The sequence below is a fragment of the Eleginops maclovinus genome, chromosome 16 (assembly GCF_036324505.1).
Source record: "Eleginops maclovinus isolate JMC-PN-2008 ecotype Puerto Natales chromosome 16, JC_Emac_rtc_rv5, whole genome shotgun sequence".
Classification (NCBI taxonomy): Eukaryota; Metazoa; Chordata; class Actinopteri; order Perciformes; family Eleginopidae; genus Eleginops; species Eleginops maclovinus.
The window spans coordinates 12,994,836-13,019,010 of NC_086364.1; the positions used below are offsets into that span (position 1 = coordinate 12,994,836).

The window sequence follows — 24,175 nt, forward strand, 5'->3', positions numbered from 1 at the left end:
TGTAAAAGCCATACTACACACGATGCATAACTTGCCATCTAATGCAATTGCATGCATTTTCTACATTAATAAAAATATTTAAGCAACGCCACTGATTTTTAACCAGTCTTGTAATGAAGGCTGTACCATATTAGATTTCATCTGCATTATGTCATCAACAAACAATGAGGGGGAAACCTTGAGACATGAGTGCTGTGTCAGCTCAAACAGTCCATGTTTAAGGGAAATATAACATATACCGTGGTCATACTCAATCCATATAAGTAAAGCCGGTGTAGTTATACATCGTGAACATTAGAGGGCAGTGGTAGACATGACTGCCTTAGTCATAAACTCCAATGTAGCTTATGAAGCACACACTTTAATTTGTGAGTTATCTTTGTACAACACAAAAATAATGTCACCAGATGGGTCTTTATGAAAACATGTATTTTTTAAATAGAAGATGTTGGGTGTACTTTACAGTAAATGGCTGAAAAATGGTGCGAGAGGGAATCCCATTTTTCTACAAGACCATGTTGACTAAAACAGATTTGGATCTTAATAACTTCAAATGTCACGTTTCAGATAAAAAATGTAAAACATTCTCAATAACTACAACACGCAGGCCGCACTTGGTTAGATACTTGCCAGTCTTTTTAATATGGAAATGCAAATCATCACAGCATAGGATCTATTGAAAATGTCTCAATCTCATTATCAATCCATTTAAGCCTCACAGCTAAAAATCAAAATATCTTGAACTCCAACCTGAGGCATTTTAAAAACAACATAAAAACAGGAGGTAAAACTAGATGATGGTGACACATTTTGCCTTTAAAAAAAGGAAAAATGAGGGAAACAAAAACGGGGCTTACACATACATTCATCTTAAACCCCATGTAAGAAACGTAAAACTCCCACAGGAGCAGGCAACACCAAAATACAGTGGGGCAAAAAAGTATTTAGTCAGCCACCAATTGTGCAAGTTCTCCCATTTAAAAAGATGAGACCTGTAAAAAAAATCCAGGAAATCACATTGTCTGATTTTTAATGAATTAATTGGTAAATTCCTCAGTAAAATAAGTATTTGGTCACCTACAAACAAGCAAGATTTCTGGCTCTCACAGACCTGTAACTTCTTCTTTAAGAGGCTCCTCTGTCCTCCACTCGTTACCTGTATTAATGGCACCTTTTTGAACTCGTTATCAGTATAAAACACACCTGTCCACAACCTCAAACAGTCATACTCCAAACTCCACTATGGCCAAGACCAAAGAGCTGTCAAAGGAGACCAGAGACAAAATTGTAGACCTGCACCAGGCTGGGAAAACTGAATCTGCAATAGGTAAGCAGCTTGGTGTGAAGAAATCAACTGTGGGAGCAATTATTCGAAAATGGAAGACATACAAGACCACTGCAAATCTCCCTCGATCTGGGGCTCCACGCAAGATCTCACCCCGTGGGGTCAAAATGATCACAAGAACGGTGAGCAAAAATCCCAGAACCACACGGGGGGACCTAGTGAATGACCTGCAGAGAGCTGGGACCAAAGTAACAGAGGCTACCATCAGTAACACACTACGCCGCCAGGGACTTAAATCCTGCAGTTCCAGACGTGTCCCCCTGCTTAAGCCAGTACATGTCCAGGCCCGTCTGAAGTTTGCTAGGCATTCGGATGATCCAGAAGAGGATTGGGAGAATGTCATATGGTCAGATGAAACCAAAATAGAACTTTTTGGTAAAAACTCAACTCGTCGTGTTTGGAGGAGAAAGAATGCAGAGTTGCATCCAAAGAACACCATACTGTGAAGCATGGGGGTGGAAACATCATGCTTTGGGGCTGTTTTTCTGCAAAGGGACCAGGACGACTGATCCGTGTAAAGGAAAGAATGAATGGGGCCATGTATCGTGAGATTTTGAGTGAAAACCTCCTTCCATCAGCAAGGGCACTGAAGATGAAGCGTGGCTGGGTCTTTCAGCATGACAATGATCCCAAACACACCGCCAGGGCAACGAAGGAGTGGCTTCGTAAGAAGCATTTCAAGGTCCTGGAGTGGCCTAGCCAGTCTCCAGATCTCAAACCCCATAGAAAATCTTTGGAGGGAGTTGAAAGTCTGTGTTGCCCAGCGACAGCCCCAAAACATCACTGCTTTAGAGGAGATCTGCATGGAGGAATGGGCCAAAATACCGGCAACAGTGTGTGAAAACCTTGTGAAGACTTACAGAAAACGTTTGACCTCTGTCATTGCCAACAAAGGGTATATAACAAAGTATTGAGATGAACTTTTGTTATTGACCAAATACTTATTTTCCACAATAATTTGAAATAAATTCATAAAAAATCCTACAATGAGATTTTCTGGATTTCTTTTTCTCATTCTGTCTCTCATAGTTGAGGTATACCTATAATAAAAATTACAGGCCTCTCTCATCTTTTTAAATGGGAGAACTTGCACAATTGGTGGCTGACTAAATACTTTTTTGCCCCACTGTACTTAAAGTGGAAAAAGAACAATACTGATTTACTAATTTCCATCATCATACAGTCGAGGTGCACATGCTGAATATTGCAGAGTTGAGTGAATTTTACTACATATTTCCAGAAGCTGAACATCCTGGAGCAATAAAAGATATAGGATAAAATAATCAAACTAAAATATTTAATGCAGGTTTCACTTCATCTTATTCTCTGCAATATTTAGTCTAGACCCGACTGAAGTCAAACGTAGGAACTGAAATGTAATACAAACTGTAAATTAAGCATCCTCAAAGGGTACGAGTGCAGTAAATAGCTTTTGGTAGCTTAGTCAGTCACACATACTGTTACAGGATATACACATGCTCTCCACATACTTTAGACAGACATATTTTAACTACACAGGGACAAATATTTGGCACAAAAAGTCTCCCCACATATCTTTTATATAAGTAATGAGCTGGATAAACATTAGAAGTAAACATTAGGGATCAATTTCCCTCCCTCCCAATAGCCGTTTGATACCTTAACTCTGAAATCTGCCGACACAAAGAGCCTGTCAGTTCTCTTTATCTCAAATGAACATTTTTAATGTTGAACTCATTTTTAGACTTGTGTATTTTTTAAATTGTATTTTTCTAGGAAGGGAATTTTGGGGCCCTCTGCTAGAACTGCTACCCCCGAAACCCAACTCCTGATAAGCGGTTGATCGATGGATGGATTTTTATAGTCAGTTTGAGATCGGGCCCTACAAAACGGCGATTTGCTGTGACAAAGAGTGTAGATAACTAAAACACCAAATTGACAAACAATGTATATTATTTATTATCAGATCTGGCTGACACCGATCTGCTTCAAAAGTCATCTTTTGGTGCTAATACAGAGGGTCAGATCCAATGATTTAACCTCTCAGGATGTATTTTAGCCTTTACTCGATCTAAAGGCAACCAAAACTCACATCCTTTTGAGTAATGCAGTTCAAACCACATAAAAGCATGCGTCACTGCACCTGAGGTTTTGTCAATCAGCTAGCTCCGTGCTCCCTTAAAACACTCCCAAAAAACTGCTACTGTTACTTCAAAAACACAGTGTGTCCTTCTTGCAACCACACCTGACATGACAACTTCTTTAGTATCTTTATACACACCATCATTAATAATTTCCTCTATTTACCACAAAAGATATTTCAATTCTAGGCTCAGCTGAAAGAGTTGGTGTAACGGTGAAATCTAAACATGACAAAGTGCAATGGAAAAACATCTAGCAAATAAATTATGACGTACATGAAGCATGCTAGTTCAACTTCAACTAGTTCAACTTCCACTGAAGGTGCTGGGCCACCAGAGATGAAAACTAGCGGCAGATTAAACCTAATGGCTCCACACAGACCAGATGTAATATTCCCCTACGTTAATACATGACACAAACAGAAATGGGTTACTTCCATCCAGTTTTCTATATTGTTTTTCAGCTTTGACTGGTGCTCTATAAGTCGTACTGTTGCACCCTTTTCTGCAAAGGGGAATGGTTTCCAGACTGCTCATCTCTATGAACTCGTAATTCTCATAATTGCATAACAGGAGTGGATGGAACTAGTATTCCTTCACGTTTCATTTAGCTAATTTATCAGAAACTTGCGATATTATTTTGATGTTAACCTGTTAATCAACCTCCACTGAGCGCACACACAAACCCTTATGTAAGCTGCTCTGTCAGTTTCCAAGTCTTTAGACGCTTAATAGAGTGAACCAAATCTGCCCTGAGCCTCAGTTGTCCGGTCTAAAGAGCAGAGGAGTGTGTTGCTGGAAATGTTAACTTGTTACGGTGGAAGGATCTGCTTTAGTGCATCTCGTGTGCTTTGGCCCAGTTTTTCAGGAAATTTCACCGTAAAGTCCAGGACCATGTCACCCCTCTTCTCGGGGCACTTGGATAGAGGGAGTCCCTCTCCAGCAATTCGCTTTTTCATCCCAGGTTTGACAACGTCTCTGGAGGACACAGTGATGGTCCGCCCGTCCAGTGTAGGGGCGTTGACTGTGCATCCACACAGCGCCTGGAGGAAAACAATGCATCATAGTCAACATCTTAACTCAAAATGTTACTGGAACAAGCAATGTTTGTGCGTCTATCGGAGCCTTTGAGTGATCTTTAATACGATCATTGTTCACTTACTTCTCTGAGGGATATTTTTGCAGGATATATAATATCTGAGCCTTCTCTTCTGAACACCGGGTGGGGTTTATCTTTAACTACAAACACCACATCTGCAGGAATGTTGCTGGGAGTTTCGTCTCCCTCTTTGGGAAAGGTGATTTTCGTCCCTTCCTTCCAGCCGCGCTTGATGTCGACCGTTAAAATCTTGTCTTCGTTACGCATGGTGCAGCCGTCCGGATTCAGTCGCTTCCGGGAAATCTTCATCTTTTTGGTGCAGCCCGAGAAGACCTCCTCCAGGCTCACCTTTAGCTCGTGCATGACGGGCGGGTCCTTCTTCTTCTCGTGCGCTCTGCGCGGGCCACCTGGGTGGGATTTAAAGGACCTTTGGAAGCCACTCATGCCACCCATTCTTCCCATGCCAAATTGACCAAAAGGGTCGTCGATGTCCATGTCATCATGCCCATTTTGTGGGAAAAAATGATCGAAAGGGCTGCGGCCACCGAAGAACTCTGCGAACATTGCGTGAGGGTCTCCATGGAAGGTGTAGTTGTAGCTTTGACCAGTGTGTCCTCCACTAGCAGGTGTACCCTTTAGTCCTGGACCAAACATCAGAGAAAATAAAAGGTTATGTTAGAAAAAAGAATGGCCAATATTTCTGAAGATCTGTTTGAGGTCATTTTGAGACCGATTCTCTAACAAACACATATTTAACAAAAAAATGTGTTTAGGTTTGAAATCGAATACTGGATAGAAATATGTCATAGGACTTTAGAGGAACTCTTTAACAATAGGAATCTGCTTAAATAAATCCAGTATCAGCCAGGCTCTAGTAGAAAAGTTGTAAGTAAGTAACGTGTACCAATGAAATTGTATTATATGACAGTTGCGAAATCAGTTGGTAGAAAGTAATAATAGTAGTAGAGCTACTGCTTGCTTCAAGCAATAACAACTCTTGTATTTAGTCAGCATTATTTTCTTTTTTAACGCCTTAATTTCACATCTCTGTCCCTGCCCATACTAATTTACATTGCAGCCTAAAGACAGACAGCAGAGCATTTCTGAGCAGGTTGCACCAGTATTATCATTACGGTGACAAACTAACTGACAGAAAGGCAAGGACTCGTTGTTTCCAGCATGTTCTGCAGCCAAACTTATTATAGGCCTACAAACAAACACACGCACACAGTCTGGTTACTAGTGAAGCAAGATGCCATAAACAGCTATGAACGGTTAGGAGCTGCCGTGATTGCATCAAATACATCCAACACATTCATAAAGTGCAAATGTATGTTTAACTGTGGGTTTGAAATAAACTGCAGCATCAAATGCAAGCTGTAGGGTGAGAAGTTCAGTTACCTTCTTCTCCAAAGCGATCATAAATGTCCTTTTTCTTGACATCACTGAGGACATCATAGGCTTCAGCTATCTCCTTGAATTTGTCTTCTGCTCCGGGAGACTTGTTTTTGTCGGGATGAAAGCGTAAGGCCTGTTTTCTGTATGCCTTTTTTATCTCATCTTCAGAGGCACCTTTGGCGATTCCCAACACTTTATAGTAATCTTTACCCATGTCAACAACCGGTCACTTCTTCTTTCACTTTAAAAAAACATAATGACACTTGAGTTTCTCTTCAGTGCTAACATCACACCCAGTTGTCCCGACTGAGGGCCAGGTTACAGCTGTCCCTGCTGCGGACAATAGCTGCTTGCTAACTGTCAAGGTTAGCTTCCCTCGTCATGGGTCGTAGACAACCTCCTACTGTTCACCGAGACGATGTCAGTTAACTTATACTACACAAACTGAACATTAAATAGAACCGCCTCTCAAAACAGGACAGTCCATGTGTTCCCACCGATGTGGAAACCGAGCGAGGAAACTTCTGGAAGAGGCTGGTGCTGCTGATGATGATGCGTGTCATCACTACCGAGTCGAGAGGGTTCAATGCCAACAACTTCCGGTTTCGCTTGCACCACAGCAGAGATCAAGAAGTTTCAGGTTTTGTCTTTGAATTTCAGTTAATAACACTCATACACCCAGCAGCAACTCATCAGAATAATAAAGGCATTGTTTGGGTGTCTAAAATACATCCTATATTGTTTAGATCTTGCATCGGGCCCTTTTTCGTGATATATTGATTTTACTACGCATGCGCAGGTTCTTCACTATGGAAAAGGGTTAACAGAAGGAAAACGTAACTTAAGTTTGACTTAATAGTATGTTATGACTAAAACATACTGACTATAGTCATATTTAAATTCCCTCGGACAAATCCTTATAAACACTATCACAAACAACTCTTGCAAGTATGTTAATGACTCATACAAGTAATTTGACACTGTTTCCAGTGGCTTTTGGTACACAAAGTAGTACACTTGAAGAAATATAGGCTAGACGTAAGACAACAAAGCTAAACAATAACACACATACAGTTATAAACTAGGCATGAACATACCTACAACAAACATACAATACATGTACTGTCATAGACTGTGAACTGCACATACAGGGTAGTGGTATGTTTGGTACTGTACAATTAAGTTGGAATAAATATTGTATAGCTAATGTTATAAGTAGTGAATGAGCTAGCTCTGTTGATGGAAATACAGATCATGCAATCTGCTTAGTTCAGGGTTTGCACTGTCAGTGTGTATAAATAATTTGTTACTTCAGTGAAGCGGTTTAGTGTTGCAGGGTTATTGCACAGGATATTTCTAAGACCGGCGTGGCTAAATTAACTTTGTGTTTGTTTTGGGAAAGTACCTGCCCATGGTTGGCTACTGGATGTTCTTGTTGTAAAATGCTTTAGCACCCACTAGAGGGGGCAAGTTAAAATAAGTCATGTCCAGAGTGTCGAGGGTCTGAAATAATTTTCACAGCCTGTTTCCTGACTCAGGAAATGTACGCAAGCTGGCAGCGGAGGGGAGGTTGGCATCATTTATCTTCTCTGTAATCACAACTACAGACATCCTCAATGTACATAGATTGCACAAGCCGAAGCTTTCTGACACAATTCAAACAAATGTAAACTATTTGTTTTATTTTCTAGTCTTCATAAGAGGCTATCTTGAAGACAATTTATCTTCAAGAGAATAAAAATGACTGACAGTCTCAGGATAAGTGATCCCATGGAATCTTATGTCACAGCATTCCTCTTACATCTGATCTAAATGTTACCACCTTTTGAAAAAAGTTGTTCAGCATCCAGCATTTGAGGGTTTCTTTTCCATTCATTGATGTTTCTGATCATCAGTGAAACAAGTATCAGGTTTATCACAGGGATATTTCTGATGCAAAACTCAAAATCTGTCTTGTACAGTGATACCTCTGCTTGCTGCTGGCTTTGACTGCTCCTGCCGGTTATATAAATAGACCACAGAATTATGCAGTTGGCTATGTGCGATGATCAGTTGACCCTGTTGGATGAATGGCATCTTTGATCTTCTCACAATCAGCATTTTCCTTGCCCTCCTCTGACCACAAACCTCCTTGAAGTATTTTAGAAGTGGTGTTGTTCATTTAACCCACAAACCTTGAACCAAACAGGCCCTGAAATAAACCTGTCTGCTTTTGTCAGGGAGGTCAGAAAGAGAAAAGAATACCACTCACACAGGTGGTCCGGGGGAAGGGGGGGAAGTGTTGGCATGTGGAGGTCTTTCATCCCATGGCTCAGGCTTTTAATGGGGACCGTCACTGTAACCAAGCGAGGAGCAGGGCAGACAAGAGATGTATCTTATAGGTCTAATGAGAGCACATTGGCATCTGTCACTGGGTAGGCTTGTATGTGGCTGTCCAAGGTTACCAAGCTGGTGTAGAGCAAATCAGGCAACTTATATTTAGCCTTGCAAATGGCGCTCTGTGGATTATGTCTTGGTGCTCTCCGGTTTCGTCTTCAGTGCGTTTTGCAGAGTGAAGGGGGGCTGTGGATCATGAAGAGGCTGCTACTCAGGTGAGGAGCAGGTTAACTTCATGTTCTAAGACCAGCTCTCCTTCCACTTCTTCTCATTTTCTCCCGTGTTCGCCTGCCTCCTCCTTTGAATACGTACACTCTTCCAGGGGACAAAAGTGTTTATGGTCTCACATACTTCTTCTGGCGGTGGAGGGCTATTCAGAGAGTCCAAGAGCACCACAGAAGACAAGCTTGAGTTGGACTGACAGTTGCGCTGAGGGGGAGCAGGGAATTGCTTCTCATTCCAGAGGACAGCCAGCGTGCTTGGACATATCAGAGAATATTTTTCAAGCCTACTGACATTTGGGATTTAACAGTATCATGGATGTACTCGCCTTAGAGGCAAAGACTGGAAATGCAGCAGATTCTGAAAAGAAGTCTTCCTCGAGGCCAAAACCGAAACCTCCCAAAAAGGCCAAAAGGATTGTTTACTTTGAAGTGGAGATTGTGGACCTAAAGACTAAAGAGAAACTGCTGCTGCTCGATAAGGTGAGTTTCAGGACGATTAAAAAAGGGTTTCTGATTACATTTGCCTTTTATATTGAGCATAATTATTTTAGAAGACTGATAATACTTACTGTAACTGCTGCATCATCACAGAAGTGCTTTACAAAGGCACAAAGAGTTCTAAAAACCTTACATGCCATAGATTTTATGATCAATTACTATGGTTTATCACCTCCCGGTGCATTCCTTTTAAAGTTACATCTTATGTCTGTTCTAAAAGTAGCTCAAGCAAAGACTGTGACCACTTTTCAGGGACGTCAGAGGAAACATGTTTGTTTTAGCTCAATAACTACTTGGTTACCACTGTGAGCAGACGGGTAATTTTACAGATAATCATATACTTCGCACGCGGCTCGGTCAAGTGCAGCCATTATCAGTTACGTTACTATTGAGCGAGGGTTGTAGTTAGGAGGTGAGAATTCCCTCTTCGACTGACAGGAATTTTCTGTTCTTGCTACAGTGCATGCCTGTGCTGCACCGAGCCAACAGGCAGGCAGGCGCACACGATCAGCAACTTGTATAAATGTGAGGTGTCTTGTCAATAAACGTGAGGGGTCACATCGCAGATGTAAATGTCTAAATGCAAGTACGACAATGTTCAAAGGAAATAAATATGTTAGCAGTAAAGGCAGTATTGCAGAACTCCATGATGTGTAAATATGAGATATAAATGTCAACATGGTAGTCCACTAATGTAACACTATCTAAGTATGTTTTTTCACATTGCAGGTGGAGCCAACTGCCACTGTTTTGGATATAAAAGCTTTGTTTCATAAATCATGTGAGTAAGTTTAAGAATAATAAGTTATACTGTTTACCAATCTTAATTTAATCTCTTAAACATGCCAAGAGTTAAGTTCCTCTCCATTTTTACAGATCCAAAGTGGTATCCAGCCAGACAATCCCTGCGTTTGGATGCAAGTGCGTCTGTTTTTCTCAATAATAAATAATAAATCAATTCTGCATTAATCCACGTTGATTGTTAAGTGTTATGGTGGCGTTTTGTGACATTGTCTCAACTGTCATGTTTTCAGAGGGCAAGTGTCTCAGGGATGAGGAAATTCTGCAGACGCTTCCTGTGGGAACCACAGCCAGCTTTTACTTCAGTGACCTCGGGCCCCAGCTCACATGGGGAACTGTGAGTCCACACAGACACACAATATTTGTGAACATACAAAGGTGTTGGGTGTTTCAGTAAATTATTGAAGTCATGCATGCCTTACGTTACTGTGAGCTGTTTCATTAAGCACATTATGTTTTAAGATCGATTTCCAACGTTTAACCTTCCTTTGTTATTGAGAAATGATTTCAAGATGTTTGTGTGGAAATTTCCTTCAAATGTGTTTACATAATTCACTTAAAGTCAATGTTTCAGTTTTTCAGTGCATCACAGAAAGAGGCTTGCTTATAATGGCCGGCAAAGTATACACTGTTTTTGCTTAACAGGCTTAAACATGCAAAAGCACCAGTATGGCCTTTTAAAATTCTTGTACTTTAAATATATACAGAAGGTTTCTCACCCACTCAATAACTCTTGAATATCAACTGACAGTGACAGATAGAGGTGATTTGCTGTGGTTCCTTTTTCTCTCACCTCCTCCCGCAGTGCCTGTCCTCTGTCCCAGGACATATAATCTCACGGCTCTATTTCTCCCAAAGGTGTTTATCCCCCTGACCTCTCACTTGGGTTTCACTGTGCCTCTTTACACACTCTTGCCCACCCAGTCTATCCATTCCCTGCAGCTTAGCAACACTGATACAACCCCTTGCACCCTGCACCCTGCCAGGCTGCAGACTTGTGCCACTGTGGGTGGAGAAGCATGCTGTGCCCCCGCAGAGATAACCAGTAGCGATTGGTCGAGCCATGCTGATCCAGGGCTCTGCTTGAGGTGCTGATTCAGGGATTGATTTCACTGTCAGCTGTGCTGCTGCGTTTGATCATATCATTTGTGGAGAGCTGGTATTACACGCTGCCTAAGTGTCTTGTTTTTTTTCCATGGGCATTATGTCACTAAATGGTTGTACAACTACACGCAACTGTTTTTGTTTTAAGATGGATTTGACATGTGGGTTACTAGAGACGCTCGAGCCATACTGGTGTCCGGTGCACATTCTTCCCCTTTGACAGAGGGTTAAGAGTGTTGATCTTACAAGGGCATATTTTATTCCACTGGTAACGGTATATTTTAGAGGATTTAATCATTACAGCCTTTTTTATTAAACGGTTTTCATGAGCACAACCACTTATATAAATATAAACACATACATTACCAAACATAGACACATATATACAAACATAAAAATACCCACATTAAGAGGCATGTGTATATATATATACATATATGTATATATATTTTTATATTTACATTTTTATTCCCCAGGCTTGTTAGAAACAGCATTTCGATCTCCCTGTCTGTATCTCACACACAGAAGATTGACAATAAAGTGACTATAAAGTTTCTTTTAATGTGACTGATTGAAAGATTATTCAAAGCCTTTCTGTCTTGTCTTGCTGCCTTCAGGTGTTCCTGACAGAGTGTGTTGGCCCACTGATCATCTACTTAATGTTCTACTTCCACCTTCCCTTCATCTACTCCCCCAAATATGACTTCACCAGCAGCAAGCACTGGGTCGTACAGTGAGTGTCAGCTTCTTTTGGGGATTTGTTGCAATGTTGCCGCAGTGTATCACAGAATACCAGACTTATAAAGGTTACTGCTGTGGTTACACGGAGTCAGGGTAATGGAGTAGAGCTTGGCCATGTTTTAATCACAGCTCATCATGTATGTGTGTCTTGTTGCAGCTTGGCCTGCATGTGTCACTCCTTCCACTACATCAAGAGGATCCTGGAGACACTGTTTGTCCATCGTATCTCCCATGGGACCATGCCCCTCAGAAACATATTTAAGGTGAGTGAGCTCCATAGTTTTGTTTTGATCTTTGAATGTCTGATTAACGATTTTGTAAAATGTGTTGCTTTGTTCATATTCCTAGCAATCTGAAACTGTGGAACAGTATGACTTATTATATTGTCTGTCCCTCTATTTCAGAACTGTGGCTATTACTGGTGCTCCGCAGCTTGGATGGCGTACTACATTAACCACCCTCTCTACACCACTCCCTGTAAGTGCAGATATGATAAGAATAAAATGCCACACCATTTGTTCTGCTTTAAGTCTTTTTATCTGGTACAGCCAGAGGTGGGAGAAGTTCTCAGATCTTGTACTTGAGTAGAAGTACCAGAGTGTAGGAATATTCTGTTACAAGTAAAGTTCTGAATTCAAAAGGTTATTCAAGTAAAAGTACAAAAGTATTAGCATCAAAATATACTTAAAGTATCAAAGTACTTATTATGCAAATTGGTCCATTTTAGAATAATATATATTATATGTTTTGATTATAATTATTGATGTGTTGAAGTGTTATTAGAGCTGGGAGAGCTAGTGTTAATGACTTTGTATACTGCAAGGCAACTTGTGAATTTACTCCAGGTGTAACTAAAGTCTTCTAAAATCTAAGTGCTGATTATATTTCAGCACTAGTTAATCCAAATCTGTAAAGTAACTAAAGGTACAAAATATATGTAGTGGAGTAAAAGTACACCATTTACCTCTGAATTGTAGTGTGGTACTAAATTGTACTTAGGTACAATACTTGAGTAAATGTTACTTCCCACCTCTTGTTACAGCCATACTTTAGGCAAGTATCTAACGGTACATAATGGGATTTTAGATCACATGAAAGATCCCACTTTTATCCATAAGATAAATGATTTTTTTTTTTAAATGAATGAAAAAGGTTAAGATTGAGTTATTAAATATTGCCCACATAAATCTCTATAATGCACATGAGCAAGTCTTAGATAATCAACTTGTGATGAGTGTATAGATACCAAATTGGATCCTTATAGTCTCTGAAGTTTCTGAGATACAGCCAATTGTTATCATGTTAAATTTAGTCTTTGGAAACATTACACTACTTATTTTTTCTGAAAAAGTAATGAAACATGTATACAATCCAGTATTCTAATGTGCCGATGGATGGGTTCATCAATTGTTCTGCTATACATCCCCAGATTATGGGCAGCAGCAGGTGAATACAGGACTTTATATTTTCTTGGTAAGTTTTAAATCTGATATATTTATCTCTCAGTAAAATAATCCAAACCAAACAATCCATTGTTATGTAGATGATCATCTTTGGATGTCTTTACTTCAACAGTTCTGTCAAATAGGAAACTTTTCCATCCATGTGGCTCTTCGTAACCTCAAACAACCAGGTAAGCATTTTCTTACTAGTCATATGGGGTTAGCCTTAAACCTCCTCTTTTTTTTTTACAGAACAATGAAAGGTGTTTTTTTTGTGTTGTAACCTATATCCCAGGTTCAAAAACAAAGAAGATTCCTTACCCAACAAAAAATCCCTTCACATGGATGTTTTGGCTGGTTTCTTGTCCAAACTACACATATGAGGTAAACCAAAGTCCACTCTTACTGGATCTTTAAATCGAGGAATCTGGTTGTAATAATTTGTTTATCACAGTTGTTTTGGTCTCTCTCTCAGTGAGGTTATTTGGTGGGTTTTTTTTGTGCAGCAAGTAAAGTTGCACATATAGACCGTGAATTACTAATGGCAACTGTTGTCTGCCTGTCTGTTCAACAAACTAGCAAAAGATGCACTGTTGCTGCCATCTACTGGTTCTGCCCTTCACTTGTTTTAGAAATCTCAATGCAGGGTGTGTGTGTGTGTGTGTGTGTGTGTGTGTGTGTGTGTGTGTGTGTGTGTGTGTGTGTGTGTGTGTGTGTGTGTGTGTGTGTGTGTGTGTGTGTGTGTGTGTGTGTGTGTGTGTGTGTGTGTGTGTGCATGCGTGCGTGTGTGTGCGTGTGCGTACGTGTGTGTGTCACAGGTGGGCTCCTGGATCGGCTTCACATTGATGACCCAGTGTGTGCCTGTGGCTTTCTTCACCATTGTGGGCTTCATCCAGATGACAGTGTGGGCCAAAGGCAAACACTACGGCTACTTAAAGGAGTACAGAGATTACCCCACCCTGCGCTCTTCCATACTGCCCTTCATCCTCTAAAGACTGGCAGTGAAAACAACAGGTTCTACCCACAACCACCCCTCTCTGATGGGCTGTTTGAGGGCCTTTCCATCTACTGGATGTCAGAAAGTGTCTCCTGATGTTGGAAGGAATTCGGTCATTTGGACTCCATTTCACTTAATCCAAAATGGCTGTTATGGTTACTCTGAGTGTTCAAATGGTGAATGCAAGACTTTGAGAGGCAAAAGAAGCCATCAGAGTTAAATGCAACAAAGTCTTAATTTAATCTTGTATGTGATCTTGAAGAGCGAGAGGATGAAACATTTTCTTTGCTACTTTGGTAAGTTTTAACATGTTTGATGTGCTGTTTCATTTGTATTGCCAGATTTCGTAGCTTTTTTGGCAACCTGATCAGTGGAGTTTCCCACAGAGCTAATCTGCATTGTCAAACTAGTGTGCAGCCTGGAGCTGACAGCTTTGTGGCCTCATGCAGAGTTCTGCTGTTACAAGTGACCTTTACACTACAGCTATCTGGATCAGAAATTGTATGCCAATCAACACGTTTTCCACAATGGTTGAGGAAAAACTTTTTTTTCTGTAAAAGAAACAAGTGTATTTCTCATTTAGAAAAAAAACAGTGATGACATTTAAAAATATACCTCTTACTAACACAAGATGATTATAGTGTTAATTTAGAAGTAGTGAAAAGTAAAGTGTCAGTTATAAAATTATCTTCATAGTTTGACATACTTAATATTAAGTTGCTGCACCTTTCTTTTCTTTTGTACTGATCTAAAGACTTGCCCAAATACAATACTTTGTATGGTGGTGATTTCCAGGGTTGGATAAGGTCATAACATCATAAATAGTTTACTTTGCTATTCCATTTTCATTGAATGTGCATGTCACAGAACGCTGCGCCGACTCAACCTTCAAATAAAATGAGGAACTTTTATTTTATTGTATTTGGTGTCCTGCTGCATTGTTTGTGTGAGAGAGCATTCCGTTTAGGGCACAACTTTTATCTAAAGTTTGTTTACAATATTTGATTAAGACTAAAAATGAGCCCTTACAGACTCTCAGGGTAACTTTTACCTACTGTAGCCATCTATTTATGCAAATTGTTGATATAAGGAGTGTAATAAATAAGAAAATAAGTGACTGAACCAAGAGAAAAGCTTTATTCGTGAATCTGGAAGAAGCGATTCATTACAGATAAAAAGGGACATGTGGACTACATCATATGGAATGTTACAATTCAAGAGGATAGCTTACATACAAAAGAGACACTGAACAACTTATGAATGGATGATAAATAAAAATATTGCATTTGATCAAGATACCTGCTCTGTAAACAGGCACTGAGCAGCTGTATTATTTAAAATAATATATTCAGTATAACAATAACATCTCCCAAATTGTATTACTTATTTTGCTTATATACGTAAGCAAATTCCAATAGGCCTGGTCTGCAATTGCTCCCCCAAAATGTAAATATTTGGACCCCATTCAGAGCTAAATAAGATAAAAAATGGAAAGAAAAACAAACAAAACACGTATTGCCTTCCCAGCAGGTAGTGGTATATCATATTGGTTATATACGACATGGTCCAACATCAGCAGCTGTTGGTGGCATGAGTCAGGAATCAGACCTGTGATGCAGATATGTAGAGTCCGACTTCCCCAGCACTGAAATGACATTTATGTAACGGATTTGGAAATCTCACAGCAGATGTGCTCCAGGTTTATCTGTGAGGTTCTGGACTCATAGAAGGTATCATAACAGATCAAGCAGGAATTCAGACAAGAAACCGAGATTTTATGGGAAACAAACACTGTGACGCTTGCTCGCGGCACGGTGCCGTGCAGAATGTCTGTGGGTACATTAACCGAGAGGTGGTCCACTTTGTGCCGGTCTCAGTCTGCTTCAAAGGCTGCATTATCCATCTTTGACGTTTGCAGGAAGGTCATTTCTCCTCCAAAGATTATTCTAAACGTACCGGTCCATTCCCTTGAGGATGCAATTGAACTGCACGGTTGAAGTGAATACCATTTGAAGACCAACATCGCTTAATGAGAGGTAGGATGACTGTTTTACAGTTTCTGATCATTCACAGTGAAAGATAATTCCACCGCAGCACACCCCCCCCCCCCCCCACTCACCCTTTACATATTCTGTATATGAAGGTGGGTGGCAGTATATAGATGGGAGAGGGCACTGCATGAACGTTTGGGTCAATGCAGCATTGTCTGTCTGTCTGTCATGTGCATCACAACTTCAGACGTCTTCGTATTCCAGGAAGTGGGTCCTCTGCAGCACCTTCACATGTCGCTCGTAGATTTTGAGCGCAGGGCCGAGTCGGATAGACAAACCAGTCAACACGTCACTGCGCTGCATTAGCAGAAGGGACTTCCCATCAATTTCCTGCGGGAGAGAGCTCAGTTAGCATCAGGAGCATATGCTTAAAAGGCATGTTCTGAATGCTTAACGTCTTTTAAACCTGGAGTGCCAAAATGTTGTCTCCCCCCTCTGGCTGTGCGAGTTATTACCATAAGGGAGAGACCAGGATGCAGCAGCAGCTATGATTGTGGCAGAAGTGTATGAAGTTGCTCAAGCTGAAATAAGAAAACTTGCTGTTTAGAAAAAGGATTCAATTCAAAAGATGTCTAGTGGAAGACTCTTAGAAAACTCTACTGGAAGTTTAGGGAGATGCTGTGAGCAAACCATTGTGCCAGGGTGGCCAATTCGCCCCAGATGGCAGACACCACAACTCCATTGTTCTACCAAATACAGAGTGATTTATCTGGTGGGCATAGGCTTAATCTACATTGCAAATATTGTTTGGCACACGCTTTAATGTAACAGATGCTCATTTATATGTAAAAGTCCCACACTCCAGCTTTAATGTAACTAATGTCATTATCAAATGGCTGCCAGGACACAATGTGTAGAAAGCTAAAGCAGCTATTTAAACCCTAAAATCCTGTTTAAAAAACAAATAAATTGAACAAATTGTTACTGGCCACAGCATACACTACTATTGTGCGACAAACACTTAATGCTATCCGTCTCTACAAATGCACCGGTGATGGGATATGTATGGTTTGCAGTTAACATGTAGTGCCCCCAATGGCAGCTTTGGGGCGGTGCACTTACCTGTGTTCGAAACGCCACAGCCTGCTCTGGAAAACCTGCAGCTGAAAAGTAACTGGCCACATCTGCCACAGTCCACTGCATTAAGTTCTGGCTCATATTCTCCTTCTTCACGGAGCTGGAGTAAGATCAGAGACAAAGGAATAAGAGAGATGACAACAGAGTGATCTTTCTTCAAAAGCTAGTGTCTCACTTTATTGCTTTTTGTTTTGGACAAGCCTTTACGTGACCTTCTGTGTGGTCAGTAATTACTTACACGTCTGTGCCTTAGACATATGTAAATCAATAATTCAACTAACTCAAAATAAAAACTGCATTTGACTAAAAGTCAAAATTGTATAAAACATTGTAGTAAGATAAGTGACATTATCTTAGTTGTTTGGTAAAATGCATATTTCTAGTTGAGGACATAATGATTTGGATACTCACACTTCATTATCTTTACCACCATTCAGAAGGCTGTGTTCTTCTGCTGGGAAGGACGTTATATTCAACTTGTTCTTTAATGTACCTGTGAACAAAATAGAAGTATAAATTACAATATTAAAGTGACAACTAAGTAACAAATTTTAAGTCAACATTTTCTGTGCATTTGGCATCTGAATCCATCATGTGTTTAAGCTTTGTTCAGCTTCATCTCCGGCATATGTACATTAACCTTTGGTGGAAAAAGGGGAAATGGGAGCAAAGACAATGGTTTTCATAGGAACCATATTTGTAACTTTGATGTTATTTTCTTTAATTACCTTTTGGACATTTTGCCTTTATTACAGATGAATAGATTTTCAAGGTGGGAGAGAGAAGGAATGACATGCAGAATAGTCCACAGGCCCGGGTCCACTGCAGCAGCACTGAGCCCCAGTTGATAAAAGTTTCAAATGTGCAGCCTCCTATACCTCTTATTGAGCAGTGCGAGCAAACAGCAGCAGAGTTGTGATGAAATGAAAGTGATTATTTTTCCATGGGACTAGTATTCCACACTGAGGCTCCACTGTCACGGTACAGTATGTTTTTCCATTAGAGTTTGTTCACGGTTCAGTACAATTAGGGTACACTGAACGAGTGTTGATACAGCAACATTACTATACAGTACCTGCCCACTGTCACAATATGCTGGCAGGACTGTCAGCATGCATGTGATTTATGACAAGGACGAAAGCCTCATTTTTAGGTGAGTGCAGATCCTTTTAGATTAAAGATTCAAAATGTTTAGCCAAACCCTTTCCAAGTACTGTGGCATGGCAGTTTCATTTCTAAAATGGCATGCTAGTTATTTGCTATGAAGTGTCTTGGTAATGTCCCGATAAAGAGGGAAAACTAATAAAACAGTCAACTAAGTCAAGCAAGCTAAAGGAGTCAAGTCCATGCTATTATTTTTATGTTTTTATGTCTATGTGTATGTATTTTTGACTGCTATAACGTCATTTAAAGCTTTTAGCATTCAAATCTTCTAAATTGACTCAAAGTGTATCATGTCTAGAGGACATCTCTACTAGCAAAGCTTCTATCACTGCAGTATTGGAGAGGTGCATTGAGCATAAACCTTTAACAGTCAAAGTAAGCACCATCTGGATCCGTAGGTAGTTGGAGAAGCTTGAGAAGCATTCGAAAAATCTTGAGCAAGCCTCAAGGCAACCTCTAGTCAAAAAGGCCAAACAGTCAGAGTGGTATTTGAAACATAAGCTGTCATTACCTTAATCCTTAGGTGTGTTTTCTTAGAAACTATTTTCCAAAAATTAAAGAGCAGACTAGTGATCTATTTGTTCTGTGCCATACAGATGCGACTACACAGCAGTTGTAAAAACAAAACATGAGACACTGTGTTACTCACAGTTGTCAGATGGCAAAGACAGTGCCTGTGGTCTTCCATCAGATACAATCCTGGTTTCCTCCTGCTGGTGAAACAAAACAGAACAGAAAAAGGAACATGAAATGTCAAGTGTTTAGCAAGAAAATCAAAAGAACAGGAGACTTTTAGGTGGTATTATTTGTCACTAAAAAGGATAACTACCAGCCCTGCTGCATAGTCTGGTACCAACTGGTCGGACGAAAGGCCACTCTCCACTGCCTGGCCTCCATCTTCTTTCTTCACGTTGTTGTTTAAGGTGCAGGGGCTGGTAGCTGGAGAGTGGATTGCTGGCTTTGAGGCTGCTGCTAACAGAGTAAGCACATGCTGATATAATTCATACTGTCACACCTGACTTCTTATCAATGCAAATTCAAGTGCCAATCAAAAGCTAGTGCATCTTAAAATTCTTAAATGTGTTTATTTTAACACTGTTTATTAAGTTGTTCAAACAAGCTGATGGATGACTGCATGTCTTACTGCAGGAAGTCATCGCTAAGCCATGGAAGTTTATTGCTAACATTAACTGAGGCATTTGTATCATAAACAACAATGTCACCCATCCAGCTCCAATCCCAATTCACAACTTAGCATACGTCTTGCACATGAAGCAATATTTGAGAGGCCCATAATACCGGGTGTGCACATTAGACAGTCTCTAGCAGTGTGAATACCTTTGTCTCTCTGCATTCCTGGGTGCTGGCGCTCCGTTGGGCACACAGCAGAATGATAGGCCCAGTCATTGTTTGTGAGGGCCCTGGGGCTGGAGGGGGGCAAGGAGCTGGGCCTCTCACCAGCCTTCAGTAGGGAGGCACAGTCCAGGCCAGAGACGGGTCCACAGCCGGGGCCAGGCCGATTGCCAGAGGGGGAGCAGGGGGCAGAGATGGCACGCACAGGGGCACAGCGCATGCTGGCATCTGCATCAGGGCGGCCAGGAGAGGGTCCATCCTGCCCATCCCGGCTCTCATCAGCCCCCTCCTCCTCTGCATTACTGTCTGTGTCCATCGCCATAGAAGTGTCAGCCTAACATGCAGAAGTTCAACATATCATTTTCATGTTGTATTTATAATCTACTAACAAAAACAACATCAAAAACCTAAATAAAGTCAAGCATGACATAATATTTGTTTGAATCAATGTGGAGACAAAAAGCTCGAGGGGATTAGAAAACATTAACCCAGTGAAAGAAAAGACACTCTCAACAATGAAAAAACTGGTAAAGCTTGTGACTGAGCACTAATTGCATGCTGCAAGTGTCACATGAAAACACCATACAGATGTCGCAATGTGACCGCTCTGGTGGTAAATGATTGCCTCTGAATGCTCTCCGCGGTGCAGTGTTCACTCCGCAGACAGACTGTCCTTCAACCACAAACGCGTTTCCACGCAATTTAAACACTTCGATGGGATGTTGTGTGTTTGCATACAAGTAGTTCTAACATACGCACTCATTCCGTTCGTTGGGGGGGGGGGGGGGTTTGTCGACGGCGCCCTGAGTAAAAAAAATACCTTGTTTGCGACTGCGTGTCCAAGACCGAGCACAAGAGCGCACTAAAGCCCGCCCCGCTCCTGAGAAAATAGCCGCTTGTATGGCATTCACCCATCGCACTGCATTTCACATAACTTTCACCGAGACACGGTCACAAAAGCACATCATGCCCCCCCCCAGGATCTTTACCCTGCACGATTTCCATCTCGGCTCACATGAAAACAGGCGATATGCTCAGTGCGTTCCGATCTTTAGAGGCCTACATGATTGATCATTCTAACACACGGGAGTGTAGAAAGAGCCGATGGGAGGCGTTATAGGTTTTTCACAAATTTCCTCCCAAGTGCGCATGGAGTTGCGAGCCGCGGTAAAAACCTCGCCATTGTGTGCGAGGTCTTTAACGGAGCGCTTCCCGGGGGCTGAGACACGGCAAAGCACACCGGAGAAGGGAAACGAGGTATAAGTCGACGGGCTGATCCACACAGCGAGCATCAGTCGCCTGGTTTACCAAGCACTTTGACTTTGCACCGGGTCAACGATTTACAGTTGAGTAAAGGAGTCTGTTATCGGACACGTCACTGTCTACATCTGACTCGTATTCAAGTAAATTCTGCATTACAAGCCCCGGGTAGCAGCCTGTTTAAAGTGATCGGACTCGTTTTTTGTAGCAACGCACACGCCTTTCAGAGAACAAAGTCAATTTGATCTCAGCTTAACCCAAATCGGATCCGCCAGCTACAGCGCTGCTGGGCGAACAGTTTGCGGTCGCTTCACGTTAGTTCAGGTCCTCAAAGTGTTACCGGCTCCTACACATATCAGTACTTTGCAGTGATGTGGCTCATCTTAAATACGCGAAACAAAATAGTTTATAGACACTGGGAAGTGATGCCATTGTGTGTGGGACGAGAGAGGCCACAAAAACAGCCAGCACCAAGCATTAGACGAGACCGGGCTGGGTGTCCGACAATGGATCTAGGGGTTCGACTTTATGCACTGCGTCTGCAATCGTGCATCACTTGAAATATAGCTGCAATGTGCATACACGGACAAAATAGAGCTGTTGTGTGAGTACTTTGGCAAGGGTAATAATATAATGTGTTGCTGCTCTACAGGGCAAAACATAGTGATGGGCATATTTTGAAGTCCAGACGGTAGGGGGAATTTCGACACGGGCAGACATGGCAAGCACATGGCTCTGGTGACATTTGGTGTTTTGCCTGGAATGGATGTCCTCGTCAACAACCACACAATGTCCCAGCGTCCCCCATCAGGTTCCTACATCCGCGGTGTTTGAGACTTTTTTCCTTCACCCACTCCCACATATACAAGGTGATCATAATGAAAACATATATTTCCTGCCCAGGCTTCCAAAATAAAAGCTTAACTAGCAAGCACGTAGTTAGACGCTCTTATTTTGAAAGCGACTGTGTTCATCTTCCAGGCTACGTCTGCTACTCTTTCGCTAGCTTGACAGAGTCCTCCTCCCCTTCGCTCAACGCTGAGTTTGGGGCTCGAAAAGCGCTTTCTGCTGCCGATAATGGTGGCTCGCGTTGTTGCAGACGGGCAGGACGGCGCAACTTTTCTAGACCACAAATTACGCGTCGTAACCGCCCGTTAAAAGTGCTTTTTTCCAGAAACAATGCTACACCCGCACTACAAGCGCACATTCTGTTGTCTTTTTCTCTCGTCTCCAGCTCGGTAGCGCTCGAACCGCCGCTCCCCGTCTGCGGCAGTTTTGGGTGCACTTGCAAATCACTCCCCTCACCACTCCCCGTGTAGACACAAAAAGACGTGTTTTTCTCACCAAACCAAACACTATATTTGATTAGCTTTTTCCCTCCCCCTGTTAATTTGATATGACAATGAGATGTGAGCTCATGCCTCCTCGCATCAACCTCCACGTACCTCCAAATCCTCCTCGTCCGGGTCTACGGGACCGAAAGCGCTGTCCCCGTTGCTCAGGTCAGAATGACTGGCTTCTTCCACCGCGCTCCTTCTCGCAGCCGTGGTAACATCGTCTTTTTTTCTGCTTCTTCGCTGAACCTTGGCGGCGTTCCGGTATGAAATAGAGCCCTTGTAGTTAACTTTGAGCACGGTTTGTTCCCGAATCAGTTTCTCCAGTTCTGCACAGGTTCGGTCTGGCTCGGACCCGTGTCGTCTCCGGACCATTCGGCAAATCCTCTCCAAGTCCGGCCGGGCTTTTCGCGACCGCAGCGAGTCGATAGTGTCCAGGATCCACTCGCGGTACTTGGATTCAGACATATTTTTTGTGCTCGGTTGGTTCGCTTGCTTCTTGCTTTTTTCTTACCTTAGTGCGTCAACCTTGTACGTTACACACGGTGTTTTTCGTGAGCCGCGGTCCGAGCCCAACTGAGCAGCGGAAACCTCGCTGTACGCCTCCTGCGTTTGCGTGTGCGCTTAAGGTGGACCGACGGAGTTGCAGAGAAAAGTTTCACTCTGGAGGGGCCTTAAGGTGGAATAGCTGTCCTGGACGAGGACGAGCGCGCGTACCCGGATCCATGTGCGCCATAAAGGGTTTGAAAGGTGGCCATTTATTTCAAGTTAGAAAGTGTGGTGACGCCTTTGAAGTAGTGACTGAGGGTAGGGCACATGTGGTCCATCTATTTCACGTATAGCTTCGCAAAATCGGGTAAAGAGCCTGAGGCGTGTGTCCCTGGTATTTTGAGTACCATGTGTTGCCCTATCTCTAGATCAAGCTATGGAATAATTAAGTAGTCAATAAAAGATGTTCATAAGAGCAAACACCTTCATTAACCAGTATATATAATAATATACTGATAAAATCCAATAAGTAATTCATTTAAAAAGAACAATCAAAATTGTAATTAAAAACAGATGTTTAAGTAAAAAAGGTTATTCATAACGCTGAATTGGACCCTGATGTGTTCTTGTGTACATTTACATGTAATACATGAAATCTGTATTTAAGATTAGGGGATGATTACCTGTGTAATATATATAAACACATAGGTCTCTATTGTCAATAATTGGATAATACATATACAATAAATGTATCCTATTATACTCATAAATCATCACTTTATTATTGTATAAAATAATCAAGTGGTTTTATTTATATTTTGTAATTATTGCTCTTTAACATGTATATGTGAAATGTCATTGTGGATTGATTTGCTAATTTGTAGCCCTATCAATGCCAGTCATTATTGTGCTATTACTGAATTGCTGTAACTGTTCATTCTTTAATGCATTTCCATGTTTGGATGGTTTGTATAAATTATGTGGTCCATACAGCCTCTTAATTGCTTTCCCACCATCTGGAAGTCTCTCTCCTTCACATGTAACTGATGCAGATAGATGCAATCCTGATTGGGGAACCCTGAAGGGGGAATACATTTTGAGAGTTGCTGAAAGCTGGTCATTGATCCCATACTGTGACAGGATGAACGCAACACTGCATTATTCAATTGCAGCGGCCAGACTCCATAAACACATGACAGACGATACAGTCCCCCCCCCCCACACCTACCAATAAGTATGTTCTTCTGATCCAGCCTTGAGTAGCCTGAAGCTGCGAATACCTTCCTTGACATATAGATGTTT

The 24,175-nt window shown here is 41.6% G+C and overlaps 3 protein-coding genes across 5 annotated transcripts; 1 reads left to right on the forward strand and 2 right to left on the reverse strand.

The window, feature by feature from the left end:
• Positions 1 to 614: 614 nt before the first annotated feature.
• dnajb1a (DnaJ heat shock protein family (Hsp40) member B1a) lies at positions 615 to 6,504 on the reverse strand. The gene is made up of 3 exons (XM_063903106.1): positions 5,966 to 6,504; positions 4,628 to 5,205; positions 615 to 4,508 (listed from the first exon to the last, which is right to left on the reverse strand). Exons 1-3 carry the CDS (start codon positions 6,174 to 6,176, stop codon positions 4,278 to 4,280), a joined length of 1,020 nt encoding a protein of 339 aa, XP_063759176.1. The 5' UTR covers positions 6,177 to 6,504; the 3' UTR covers positions 615 to 4,277.
• On the forward strand, positions 6,323 to 15,066 carry tecra (trans-2,3-enoyl-CoA reductase a). The gene is made up of 11 exons (XM_063903105.1): positions 6,323 to 9,042; positions 9,790 to 9,841; positions 9,937 to 9,981; positions 10,095 to 10,198; positions 11,583 to 11,698; positions 11,864 to 11,969; positions 12,111 to 12,183; positions 13,136 to 13,179; positions 13,282 to 13,339; positions 13,444 to 13,532; positions 13,967 to 15,066. The coding sequence occupies exons 1-11, from the start codon at positions 8,875 to 8,877 to the stop codon at positions 14,138 to 14,140; spliced, it is 1,029 nt and encodes a 342-aa protein (XP_063759175.1). The 5' UTR covers positions 6,323 to 8,874; the 3' UTR covers positions 14,141 to 15,066.
• A 193-nt stretch (positions 15,067 to 15,259) lies between these two features.
• On the reverse strand, positions 15,260 to 23,102 carry samd1a (sterile alpha motif domain containing 1a). Of its 3 annotated transcripts, none has more exons than XM_063903085.1 (7): positions 22,496 to 23,102; positions 19,776 to 20,124; positions 19,267 to 19,409; positions 19,087 to 19,147; positions 17,685 to 17,766; positions 17,259 to 17,373; positions 15,260 to 16,526 (listed from the first exon to the last, which is right to left on the reverse strand). In XM_063903085.1, the coding sequence occupies exons 1-7, from the start codon at positions 22,850 to 22,852 to the stop codon at positions 16,380 to 16,382; spliced, it is 1,254 nt and encodes a 417-aa protein (XP_063759155.1). In that variant the 5' UTR covers positions 22,853 to 23,102; the 3' UTR covers positions 15,260 to 16,379. The 3 variants fall into 3 exon arrangements, with proteins under 3 accessions (XP_063759155.1, XP_063759154.1, XP_063759153.1); XM_063903084.1 differs by having other exon boundaries at positions 19,087 to 19,150; positions 19,267 to 19,406; positions 22,496 to 23,101; XM_063903083.1 differs by having other exon boundaries at positions 19,087 to 19,150; positions 22,496 to 23,099.
• Between the last annotated feature and the right edge of the window lie 1,073 nt (positions 23,103 to 24,175).